This window comes from Diplodia corticola, assembly GCF_001883845.1.
Source record: "Diplodia corticola strain CBS 112549 chromosome Unknown scaffold18, whole genome shotgun sequence".
NCBI classification, from domain to species: Eukaryota; Fungi; Ascomycota; class Dothideomycetes; order Botryosphaeriales; family Botryosphaeriaceae; genus Diplodia; species Diplodia corticola.
In genome coordinates this window covers 354,247-365,747 of record NW_017971497.1, presented here as the reverse complement: position 1 = coordinate 365,747, position 11,501 = coordinate 354,247, and the positions used below count along the sequence as shown (strand labels likewise).

Here is an 11,501-nt window from a genome sequence, read left to right as displayed (position 1 = left end):
GTCTGGGTGGAGGTATTGCTGTTGACGGTCGGTTAGAGGGAGACGGAGTAGATGGGACGGTGCCGCTCAAAACATGCTGTCGTGGGATGGTTGTGATGGAGACGGGACGCGGGCTGGGGAAGTAAATGTAGCGGCGGGCCGGAGAACGGCAGCTGGAGGTCAAATGGCCGCTGGTAAACACGGTCGCCGGGGCAGCGGGTCACGTGCACGGCGCTTGCGTCGCAAACATCGCTAGCGCGGAGCCGTGCGTCATGGGCGGGGCTGCCGAAAGTCGCTGCCACGCCGCGCTGCCTCGACTGTTGTGCGCCTGCCGTGACTGCTGCGACGAAAAACACAACAACAGAAGCGCCACCATGCGCTGCAACCAAGCCGGCCGCCTGCGCCGTGGCCCCGGCCCCAGATCACCTCTGCTTTGTTGCCGTCCCGGCTGATCTGCCGCACGCAGGCTGTCAGGTACAGCAGCCGCTCGCCCACGCGCCGCTGTGCTGTCCTGGATTATGTCATCGTCGGACCCGCGATACGCCACCCATCCCACCGCGCTCATCGGCTCTCCTGCAGCATCTGCATCTCCATTTTCTCGCGCCAGCATTTCCCGTCAAAATGGTCGTTCCGAAGCACCAGCTCGAGGCTGCTCTTCACGAAGAGAACCAGGCCATTCGCGCCGGAAAGTTGAAGGAGGACAATCCCCTCGACCTCAGCGACGATTTTCGGCTGCTGTGCGATGCCTGCCGCCGCGGAGACCTGAAGCTTTGCCAGGAGCAGCTTTCCAAGGGCGTCAATATCAATGCTAGAGATCAATTCGATTATACCCCTCTGATTCTGGTATGCCCGCCACTTGCCTTGCCACATGCCCCGCCCATCATTGATTGACTGAATCCAAACTGCCTCAGGCTAGTCTATGCGGCCACTACGAGGTCGTGCGCCATCTCCTGGAATCCGGCGCCCTCTGCGAGCGTGACACATTCCAAGGCGAGCGATGCCTCTACAATGCCTTGAACGACCGCATTCGGAACCTGCTTCTTTCCTACGACTACTCCAAGTCTACCGATCCACTCCAGCCGTTCGCCGCTCACATTACCTCGCTTCTTACACGAGAAACGCCGAACACCTCAGACATCACGGTAGTTGCTGCGGATAGGGAACTGCCTTTGCATAAATTCATCCTCTCGGCGAGATCACCCTACTTTGCGAAAAAGCTTGCCGACGCCCCCGACACCAAGATAACCAACTTCACTTCCGAGAAAATCGCCACTCAATCATTAGAATCCGTGATTCGCTATTTATACTTCTCCGAAGTCAAAGCGGATTTTGGGGACGGAGAGGAAGAGCAGATCGTCTTGACGGGCATAGATAAGCTTGGCAAGAAGCTCCAAATCGACCACCTTTTCCGAAACATCCTCGAGAGCAACGACCGGCGGTTAGCTCGTCAGCGAAGGCAGGATGAAGTTAACAGAGGGAGAGACCAGATCGAAGGCTGGTTCAATGAACACGTGCTAAAGCACAAGATCACCCTTGATACGGACAAGGCGGACAGCGTGAAGTGGGATCGGGATAACCGGATATTCGCAGACGTGCTCCTCCGCGCAGACGAGGACTACGAAGACGAGGACGACGCGGTGACTCCAACCCCCTCCACCCCGGACTCTGACGAACCCAAGGTCCGCAATACTCTCGGTCCTCTCAATGGAATTCCCATTGGCCCCATCACACGATCGCGCTCGCCGTCGCGGCAGCGGCAGCCGCGCAAGTCCGTTCTCTACCCGGTGCATCGCGCAATGCTCATCCGCTCCGAATTCTTCCAGACCATGTTCAGCTCCGGTTTCCGCGAGGCGCAGGAGACGCCGTACCTCCAAGTGATCCCGATCGACTGCTCGCCGCGGGTGCTCGAGATAGTGCTGACCTTCCTCTACACGGAGCGTGCCGACTTTCCCCTCTCCGTCGCCATCGACGTCCTCTTCATCGCCGACCTCCTCTGGCTCGACAAGCTCAAAGTCCGCGCCGCGCAAATCATCAGCACCCTCGGCAACGGCAACACCTCCGTTGTCGAAGCCGAGAACCCGCGTGGCGAAACCGCCTTCCCCGAAGAAGACGACGAGGACCAGGAACCTCTCGACATCTACGACGTCATCCGCGCCGGTTGGGATACGCGCGTCCAGCGCCTCGAGGAGTTCGGCGCCCGCTACCTCGCCCACCGCCTCGAGCGCTACATCGACGACCCAGACTTCGCCGACCTCGTCCGTGAGAGCGCTGCCCGCGTCCACGCCCGCCAGGAAACCGACACGGTCGAGCTCATCGACGACATTCGCTACTACCTCTCGGAGCGCTTCCGCCTGCGGTTCGAGGACTCGGGTCTCGAGGAAATGATGGATGAGCAGGGCGAGCTGGATTTGAACGCCGTCGTCGCTGCTGCGAACGCTGCTGCTGCGAAGGATGGAGGATCAGGAGCAGGAGGGAGAGAATTGCCGCCGCCGCCGCCGCCAACAGGTGAGATGAAGAATCTCAGCCTATCATCTTCGGATGGTGGAGCCCTGGCGGCGGCGCAAGCGCAGGCTCCCGTCATCAGGACGCTCGATGGCGAGATTGCGGGCGACGAGTTCGCGCAGGACGCCATCAACTATCAGATCCTGCTTGGGAAGATCGACCGCTTGCTGGATAGCCTCAAGTTGGATGCTTAAGTTGAAATCTGCTTTGGGTTCGGTGTGCTTGGAATTGATCCTCTGCAACAAACTTGCCTTTTCTTTTTATTATCTGGTGAGAGGAAAATCGGAGTGTGCGCGTCATTCATGCGATGCGCCTCCTGCTTACCGCTTGGTCTGGTCTGATCTCATCGTCTTGGTACCATAACTAGAGTGATGAGAAGAGATATAGAGTCGAGAACGACAGTCGGTGTTATGGGCCGAATAAACGAACGAATCAGTGATGGATACGATTTTGTATGATGGGAATTCTCGATCTGCTTGGTGATGCCGTCTTACATGGAGTCGAGGTCGAAGGTGTTCTCGACATCGTTCGCTGGTGTGGCTGATTCCCCAGCGTGTTTGGATCTCACCGAGCTGGGCATGGTTCTCTGGCCGGAGAACGCAAGAGGATGCTTTGGCATATCGGGTAGGCATATGAAATCTCCAGCTCCACGAAGGACATCCTGTGTCCACCTCCCTACACCCACACCTCCACCGCGTTCTTCACCTCTTCGATGAAACACATCCTTTCCACCCACGCACCATTTGAACGCATGTAAAAAAATCCATAAGTGTGTTCATGTTATTTCATTCAACTACATGTCTGCCATAACGCTACGCTCAAATTCACTAAAGTATCTCAAGTCAAATCCGACCCCCCAAAATCATTCGTAATCGTCATCGTCAATCTCCTCCCGATCCTCGAATCTCATAAAGAAGGCCGGGTCGGCGTCGTCACCCTCGATCTTCTCCCAAATGGTACGGACGTGATCGAGCATGGAGTCGTCGAATTTAAGTTCCAATGAGGGAGGAGGGAAAGCAAAGACGCTATCGTGAGTGGTAGCAGGCACGACGTTGCCGCTGCGCGAACACTGCTCGTAGTGCATAGACCACAGGAGCTTGGGCGTGATTTCTTCGTCGACGCTCTGGAGGAGAGCGGCGACAGCGGCGTTGAGGAGCTTGGCGCCCCGTTCGCCCGTGGGGGAGGCGAAAGCATAAAGGACAGCTGGAAGCTTTGTTAGCATTGTTTCTGTCAAAGCTTTTGAAACGCAGTTGTGTTTGGTGGAGCCAATGTCAGGTTGTCAGAGGAAATTATCTTCAATGAAATTGCAGACAATGTAGATAAGTATTCGTGTTGTTCATCATGTTGGCTTATTTTGTGTTGGGAGCAAGGGATGCGCAAAAATAACTTACTTTGGCCTACTGGGCACTCGCCAGTGTCGCTCGTGTGGACGAAAACATACACTGGCGGGTGCTCAATACTACCGTCCACATTCAGGCTTCCAGTAGGAAATGAGACTACTGCGCCGGCAGGAGCAGGAGCACCTTCAGCCAAGGGCGGAAAGAGCTGTTTCAGGGTGGATGAGACAATGGAGATACTTCTCGAGCACGCGACAGGCTCAGTATCTGAAGGCTCTACGTGAGATGGGAGGTCATCATCTGAGCCAGCGATCCATCTCGTAGAGATATTGTCGCCCTCCGTCAGCTGTGCTGAGACTCTGGCCTGTGAAACATCGTCTGTGGCCTCCGGGGAAGTATCAACGTCAGTATTGACGTTGGTGACGCCTTGTCCAAGGACATAAATACCACCGCCAACGGCCTGAGCGCGACAGGCGACTTGAGAAATTTCTGCAAGGCCGCCCCACTTCGGAATGACGCAGGCAAAGCCCGGGCCGAACACGCCAATCGACCGCAGATGGTTCGCGATCCGCGGAAGCGCGTACTCCGTGGTAGTCTTCTCGGGTGTCTCCAAAGACAGAGTCAATGCCAATAGCGGACCGTGCATGTCCTTTGGAATCTTGAAGTGGTCCGAAAGGAAGTCGGCGAAGGATACGGCACGATAATCCAGCCAAACGTCCTCCTGGCCCTCGTAATCGCCGACGAAGCGCAAAAACTTCATCAGAAGCCGTTTTGCCTTGAAGTCGATGGTTTCATCGGAGAAGATGTCTTCGCGGCCGCCTGGGACCTTTGTCAAGCGTCCAGCAGACTGAGGGCCCTCTTCAGATGCATCCAAGGATTCCGCCGGAGACTCGGTATCCGAAGAGTATACCCACCAGCTACCGACTGCCAGGAACTCAACCTGCCGGTAGACTTTCGACGACACCAGCGTAGGAAGTATGGCAGAGCGGCTATACAACAGCTGCGGAGCTAGCGCAAGACTGTACGATCTCGAGAAGCCAAGCTTGGGTCCGTCTTCACCCGAGTCGGTCGGCGTGGGTTGGGTTATGGAGGCATGGCGAAACAACGAGGACGGCTTCGTCTCATCTACGAATATGAGTAAACGTCGCACTACCGCGGCGCGGATTCTTGCTCGCAGACTTACCGTCGTTGACTCTCTTCGCCCATGCTTCTACCTCTTGCAAGCTAAAAGCCGCTTGAGGTCCTCCATAGAAGTCGTTCTTGTCAACATGTAAGACTTTCTTATCGGAGCGCGACAGAGCTCTTTACGAAGCGCTGCGTCAGTCAGAATGTGCATAGCTTGAAGGGACGTGGCAGGTGGATGAAAGCCTACAGTGCAAGAAGGGACTGCTCGACGCCAGTGCCGGCGATGAGCACGTCCCAGCGGGTTTCACTGAGGCTTTCCATGGCGACAGAGGGATGCTCGGTGGTGGGGAGCGGAGCGGAGGTGTGCACAAAGGAAGGTCACAAGCATGGAGAAGAGGCGGTCGCGTCGCGCTAGCGGGCTGACTAAGCGGGTAGGCGCGCAAAAATTCCCGCGACGCGGAAACTCTCCTTCTCTTCTTCAACCGCGCTTTCCGTCCGCAGCACACCTTACATGAGTGTTGCGGAGGTCTGGCATCTTCATTGTTTGCCCTCTCGAAGTGCGGGAGACGCACGATTCGTCCTGTATCTGCTGCTCTGGATTTCACCTGAAAGAAGCGGTTCGTTTGTGACGCTACATACTTCCGAAGCCACCTTTGCTTTTGTTCCGCAGGGACGCGAGGGAAACCATTCAACTCCTTGGGCGAAGCTACTGTATGGTCAAGGCATTGGCATGTAAGTTCGTACAGAGTTGACAAGAGCCCATGACATTCGTGCGGCGGTAGGCCGCCTTACTTTCAGGATGCGGGTGCAGGTGCCTCGCAGCTGTTGCTTCTTGTCTCTACTCCGTCTCGTACACCTCGTCACGACTCGTGCATGATGATCTTACGTCTCAAGTGTCAGTTTCAATGTCTCAGTTTTACGGATGCAGCGTTTCTTGCTTGTCTCTAAGTATGTCTAGATTGTAACATTGTGTGGCCAGCCATTCGGACCCCATCGGCGCCAGGCTAGGTATCACGCGTGATAAAATTCGCTTCTATCAGACCATCATCGGCATCTTTGAGCCCACATGATGCGATCATGACCACTCGAGTAACCTACAGCTTCGCAAGGATAGCATCGGCGCCCGAAACCTGACACACCAGGCGTTAGTCACTCTCTTCTGGCAAGAATCGTACGTGCGTATTTCAAGCGGGTCCGCCAAAGGCGCAAGAGCGGTACTCACCGTGACCTGGCCCGGGTTGGGCTCGTTCTCAGAGTAAGAGATGGTGCCATCCTTCTCGATGACCATGGCCCAGCGGCCGTTACGGTCACCCATACCAGCCTGCCAGCCGTAGTTCTTGGAAAACTGGGTCTTGTCGTCGCTGAGGAAGTACTAACAACCTGTCAACCACAAGTTTGGCAATCCGCAGAGGACAAACTTACAACAGGCTCCTTTGCCTTGTTGACCTTGCCCCACGCGTTCATGACGAATGCATCGTTGAAGGCAATGATGGCAACAGCATCAACACCCTTGGTCTTCAACTCATCGAGCTTCTGGATGTAGGGAGGGACGTGGAAGGCCTGGCAGCCAGGGGTGAAAGCGCCTGCAACCACGTCAATTGGGGGCTCATGGACGGAGGACCGGATCGTGTGAGGGTTACGCACCGGGAACGCTGACGAGGACGACCTTCTTGCCGGCGAATTCCTTGTTGGCGTCGAATTCCTGAGGACGACCGCAGACGGTGGGGTCCTCCTCAAGAATGGGAGCCCAGCTGTAGAGCGTTAGCCCTTTGAACTGATTCAAGCTGGTCTCAGGTGGGGGACGAGCGGCCGACAGGCAAAGGGAGGGTAACCGTACGTGAACTTGACACCTTCGGGGAGCTTGTCGCCGACCTTGAGAGGAGCCATGGTGGTTGATTGAGCAGAGAGAAAGGATCAATTGGCTGTGTAGGAGGGCGTGGAGTCGTGGACGGAGCAGAAGATGGGCGAGAGGATGAAGAATGTGCGAGCGGGGTGTGCGGCGGCGGCTGATTTGAACACCTTGGAGGGGAGCTTCCTCGTAGCTTAACCGCGGCGATTTGGAATCACGCTGCCCCGCGGATGACGTGGTTGGCCGATGCCTAAGCTCGCCATCTCGGCTTTCGGGCCCATCCCGACTCACCACCATCCATGCCGGAGCCCAGACACACCCGCTGCAATGGGCGGTCCCGAGTTTCCGGCGCACCAGTTCACTGTTGCGTGCAACAGCCTAGTCGCACAGCCACGGCAGAACGTGCCAAAAGGTCTGCACGGGGGAAAAACAAGCTCTCACAACGGCCGCTCATCCTCCGCATGTCACGCTGCCCGGCTGTCCGAGCCGGCTAGACTCACTGCGGCGTTCCAAAATATCACTCTCACAAACACGCCAGAAATGTGGTCTCTCTTCCACTCTTGCATCATCTCACACTTTCTTACCGTCGGTCGCTGTTGCGGATACGCCGGGACCGCTTGTTGCACCGAAGACGGAGCCATCAAGCTGACTGAGCAGAACCTTCTAGAGTAGGCCCGATGGTGGCATACCAGTATGCCGACCACATGTCCAACTGCAGCTCTCAAATCATTATTCGGAGAATCACACACCTTCCGCCTCGACGGCCACTAAGCCCTGATTTGTTCTCCGCGCTCTCCGTGGATTCAGTGCAGCACGTCAAGATGCCCGATATACCGTCGCTGCCCCAGCACGCAGCTTTAACATAGACAAAGGCGGGCGTCAAAGCCGGGATGCGATGTATCTGAGTTCGCCAACGACGTGGGTAACTGGCGGCTCTCCTTATTCCAAAAGCAACACTATGTGCACAAATCATTGAATGACAGGAACACCGAGGATCCATTGCACAACCCCGGTACACTTCTCCAGTAAGCCAATCTCAAACATTCGTACCGTCAAAGTCAATGTTACTTGTTTCCCCTTCAACGTTGCCGCATGAATGCCCCTGAACAACGAAGCCGAATCTCGCGGGGATTCTTCCGCCTGTGTTTCAATTCACCCACACTCCCCGGATCTTAAGCCTGGCGGATGCCAGAGATGGATGGCCTTCCTTCGGCAATACGAGTTCGAGGATACGTGGTAGCGCCAGATCAGCACGGAGTTGCTTGGCAGCACTCGGGCCGACATGTCCAGGCTTGGTTCTAATCTCTCTCCTTTATCACTCCCAACACGAAACGAATTGAGCTTCCAGGCCTACCCATTGCAGGACGCGGCCAGGTATGCCTTCCACTCATTCGCCGAACGCCTTTGTCCGCCGAAAAAATGTCGTCTCGGCCGTTGTGGTCTTCCTTGTTCTATGGCTCCTGTGGCGCTGGTCATCGACTGCCCCGCTCATTGACCCATCCTACGGACGATTGGACGAAGTTTCCGAATCATCAAGATTCGCGATTGCTACGTTTCTGAGCGAGAACCCGAGCACGGACCCGCAAGACCCAGAGGGCACGGATTACTACTACGCCGCCACCCGGGTCCTGACTTATCAACTGCTCCACGCCGAGTCGACCCGCATCCGGAGCTCCTCGATAGACTTCATCGTCCTGGTCACCAACGAAGTCGCCCAGTACAAAGTCGACCAGCTCACCCAAGATGGCGCCACCGTCATCCGCGCCGAGGACATCGCGCTCAGCTGGTGGATCTCCACCGGCGTCGAGCGCTGGAAAGACCAATTCACCAAGCTGCGCCTGCTCGAGATGACGCAATACGCCCGCGTGCTCTTCATGGACGCCGACACGCTCCTCACCGCGCCCGTCGACGCCATCTTCGGCGAGCGCACCAGCGTCCTCTACACGGCCCACACGAAGCTCGACCTGCTCTCCCAGATCCCGGCCGACGAGGCGCCCCTGCCGGCCCGCTACGTCTTCTGCGCCCGCTCCGACAACGCCTTCGCCGGCGAGCGCGCCCACCCCTACCCGCCGCCGCGCACCGACCGCTTCAGCGCCGGCTTCTGGGTCGCCGCGCCCTCGCCCGAGCTCTTCCAGCTGCTGCTGCGCGTCACCCGGCGCTACCGCCGCTTCGACCCGCACACCATGGAGCAGAGCCTGCTCAACTACGTCTTCCGCACCTCGGGCGCCATGCCCTGGTGCGAGCTCGACCCCCGCTGGAGCGCCACCTGGCCGAGCGAGAAGGACCTGGATGCCGGCGTCGTGACGTTGCATGAGAAGTTCGGCATGGAGGGCCCCCCGCAGCGGCTGAGGATGATGTGGTATGGCGTGTTGCAGGAGATGCGGGATTTTTATGATAGAGATCGTTGAGGGGTGTGTATGACCCGAATGAGTGTATATGTTCCTTTATTGCACAGGGGGTTGGGGGGCATGCCGTTGTTGATGTTAGATGCTAGATGATAGATCAAGACTCACGCATTTCTTGTTCTTTTTCTTTCTTGTTCTCTTCTTATAGTTTCATGCATCCTTTCAGATGCATGCGCTTTTGATATAAAACTGACGTTAAGCATTGACCCGCTCCCGCCATGGCTGAATATGAAGAAAATCATAAGATGGCGAAAATCCCATACCTTCCAAAATGGGTCTTTGCCATCGTCGAGTGTCATAGATGCAGGTCATGTACAGCACCGTGGATGTGGTCGAACCATTCGTTGGCTTGAAATCTCACTCATCTGCATTAAGGCGCATGTGGGGTCGAGAACCTCCGCAATTGCATCACTGCTTAACCAAACCACCTACCTTCCATCTAAGCGCTGTGCGGCCTAGAAGCATCCTGTTACGCAGCAACCTCGTCCGACTCCGACCACAATCTACACCCAGCCACAGGGGCAATCCCGCGGAGAAAGCGTACTGGCTGCGCAAGGGTAAGCAAGTGCCGCATCGGCAAGCGGCTGAGTCACCCAACGACAGCCACGGATGGACAAGCAGGGCTGACGATTGCAAGGCACTTATAAAAGCATTGAGCAACACAGACAAAGCCGATATTTAAAGTTCATTAATACAGTCTGGATCTGTCTAACGGAAAAGGCAATAACAAATAAAACAAGCTGTGAACATGTCCCTCGCCCCGCCCTTCACTCGCGAGACGGCGAACGTCAAGGTCAAGAAGGCGCAGGATCTGTGGAACACGCAGTACGTACACCGCGCGCTCCCCCTCCTTCCTCCGATACGCCCAGGTATAGCTGATGAGCGCCCCCCTCGGGGGCCCCCAAAGGGATCCCGCCGTGATCGCCAAGGCGTACACCGAAGACTCGATTTGGCGCAACCGGTCCACGTTCCTCAAGGGCCACGATCAGATCGTCGACTTTCTGACCAAGAAGTGGCAGAAGGAGAAGAGCTACCGGCTGCGTAAGGAACTGGTTCGTCTCCCCAAGAGTGGATTCCTCGCCCCTCAAAAAGCCCCGTCCCGTGCTTCATTATGCAGTGTTCTAATTTCTCTCCTCTTGCTTTCTTTGTACAGTTCTCCTTCGCCGACGACAAAATCGCCGTCCAATTCTGGTACGAGTACCAAGACGCGCACGACGGGATGAAGTGGAAGCGTTGCTACGGGCTCGAGGACTGGACGTTTGCGGTCGACGGGCGCATGCGCAAAAGGCAGATGAGCGGCAACGACGTCGAGTTGGGCGAGGGCGAGCGTTGGTTCGCGGGCGACGTCGACGTGAACACGGTGGAGATCGGGGAGGAGCATTGGTGATTTGGGGGAACAAGAGTGAATGCGACAGCCTTTCTTTCGATGCAAATACTTTTCTGTCTTTTGTATTATGATGTGTGTGCTGCGCTCCGTCCTTCCTCGGGGATCTCCTGATTTCCCTAGTTTCCTTTATGTTGTAACGCCCGACCATGCAAAAGGGGTATCGTTGGTAAAGCCCGCTCGGGGGGATGTGTGAATTAGAAGAAGTTGCGAGACCACTGTCTAAGGCGTAGGCGGTGTGTCGTGCACGACGACAATCATGAATCGGGGGTCTGGAGAGGAGCGTCGCCGTTAGCTCTGGTATGCAACTTGCCGCCCCCGTCCAGGGCCACGCCTGAGCGCTCTCGGGACCTACCAGGTACGATGACCAGCTCGTTCTTCTTAGTGCGCAGGCGCAGGAGCTTGACCTCGTCTTCCTCCTCCAGATTTTTGACCAGCTCCCCAGCCGCCTCCACGAAGCCATGCACCATGCGGGCGACATCCTCGGCGCTGCGCATGCCCGTCTCCTGCTTGCCGTTCGTCAGCGCAGCAGCAGCAGCGGCAACCCCAGGTGCGACGGCGTTGTTGGCGGTGTTGGCGGCGTTGTCGGCGGGGGCGGGCAGCGTGGTGTTGGGGTTCGCTGCGGCGCTATTGGAGAGGAAACCGGAGGTGTGGACGATCGCGCCGGTGTCGCGGGCGAGCACCAGGGTGCTCTGGACGCCGGGCTTCTGGCTCAGGCGCGTGAGGAGGGAGAGGGTTTCCGAGGGCTTCATGGGGGGTGTGGTCAGTTGCGGGCTCGGAAGAGGGTGTAGGGCGGGCGGCGAGCGTACGACTATTTGCGTCATGGCGGGCGACGGAAATGGCAGGCACAAGGCGGCGCAGCGACAGCTGTTTCTGGGGTGGGTGGTGTTGACAACGAGCGGGAGAGCTGCTGGGCGACG

General features: G+C 57.0%; 6 protein-coding genes across 6 annotated transcripts; 3 read left to right on the top strand and 3 right to left on the bottom strand.

Moving 5' to 3' along the window:
• Positions 1 to 600: 600 nt before the first annotated feature.
• Positions 601 to 2,675, top strand: BKCO1_18000112 (btb poz domain-containing protein; the record flags this gene model as incomplete). Its single annotated transcript, XM_020271743.1, has 2 exons — positions 601 to 822; positions 891 to 2,675. 2 exons carry the CDS (start codon positions 601 to 603, stop codon positions 2,673 to 2,675), a joined length of 2,007 nt encoding a protein of 668 aa, XP_020131573.1.
• A 668-nt stretch (positions 2,676 to 3,343) lies between these two features.
• BKCO1_18000111 (rab geranylgeranyl transferase escort protein) lies at positions 3,344 to 5,264 on the bottom strand (the record flags this gene model as incomplete). Its single annotated transcript, XM_020271742.1, has 4 exons — positions 3,344 to 3,684; positions 3,873 to 4,943; positions 5,002 to 5,120; positions 5,191 to 5,264. The coding sequence occupies 4 exons, from the start codon at positions 5,262 to 5,264 to the stop codon at positions 3,344 to 3,346; spliced, it is 1,605 nt and encodes a 534-aa protein (XP_020131570.1).
• A 773-nt stretch (positions 5,265 to 6,037) lies between these two features.
• BKCO1_18000110 (peroxisomal matrix protein) lies at positions 6,038 to 6,830 on the bottom strand (the record flags this gene model as incomplete). The annotated part of the gene is made up of 5 exons (XM_020271741.1): positions 6,038 to 6,073; positions 6,166 to 6,315; positions 6,366 to 6,526; positions 6,588 to 6,694; positions 6,781 to 6,830. The coding sequence occupies 5 exons, from the start codon at positions 6,828 to 6,830 to the stop codon at positions 6,038 to 6,040; spliced, it is 504 nt and encodes a 167-aa protein (XP_020131571.1).
• Positions 6,831 to 8,168: 1,338 nt separating this feature from the next.
• BKCO1_18000109 (glycosyltransferase family 8 protein) lies at positions 8,169 to 9,200 on the top strand (the record flags this gene model as incomplete). Its single annotated transcript, XM_020271739.1, has 1 exon — positions 8,169 to 9,200. The coding sequence occupies one exon, from the start codon at positions 8,169 to 8,171 to the stop codon at positions 9,198 to 9,200; it is 1,032 nt and encodes a 343-aa protein (XP_020131482.1).
• Positions 9,201 to 9,945: 745 nt separating this feature from the next.
• BKCO1_18000108 (uncharacterized protein) lies at positions 9,946 to 10,584 on the top strand (the record flags this gene model as incomplete). The annotated part of the gene is made up of 3 exons (XM_020271738.1): positions 9,946 to 10,022; positions 10,105 to 10,249; positions 10,351 to 10,584. 3 exons carry the CDS (start codon positions 9,946 to 9,948, stop codon positions 10,582 to 10,584), a joined length of 456 nt encoding a protein of 151 aa, XP_020131481.1.
• A 254-nt stretch (positions 10,585 to 10,838) lies between these two features.
• On the bottom strand, positions 10,839 to 11,405 carry BKCO1_18000107 (dynein light chain-related protein; the record flags this gene model as incomplete). Its single annotated transcript, XM_020271737.1, has 1 exon — positions 10,839 to 11,405. One exon carries the CDS (start codon positions 11,403 to 11,405, stop codon positions 10,839 to 10,841), a length of 567 nt encoding a protein of 188 aa, XP_020131474.1.
• Positions 11,406 to 11,501: the final 96 nt, after the last annotated feature.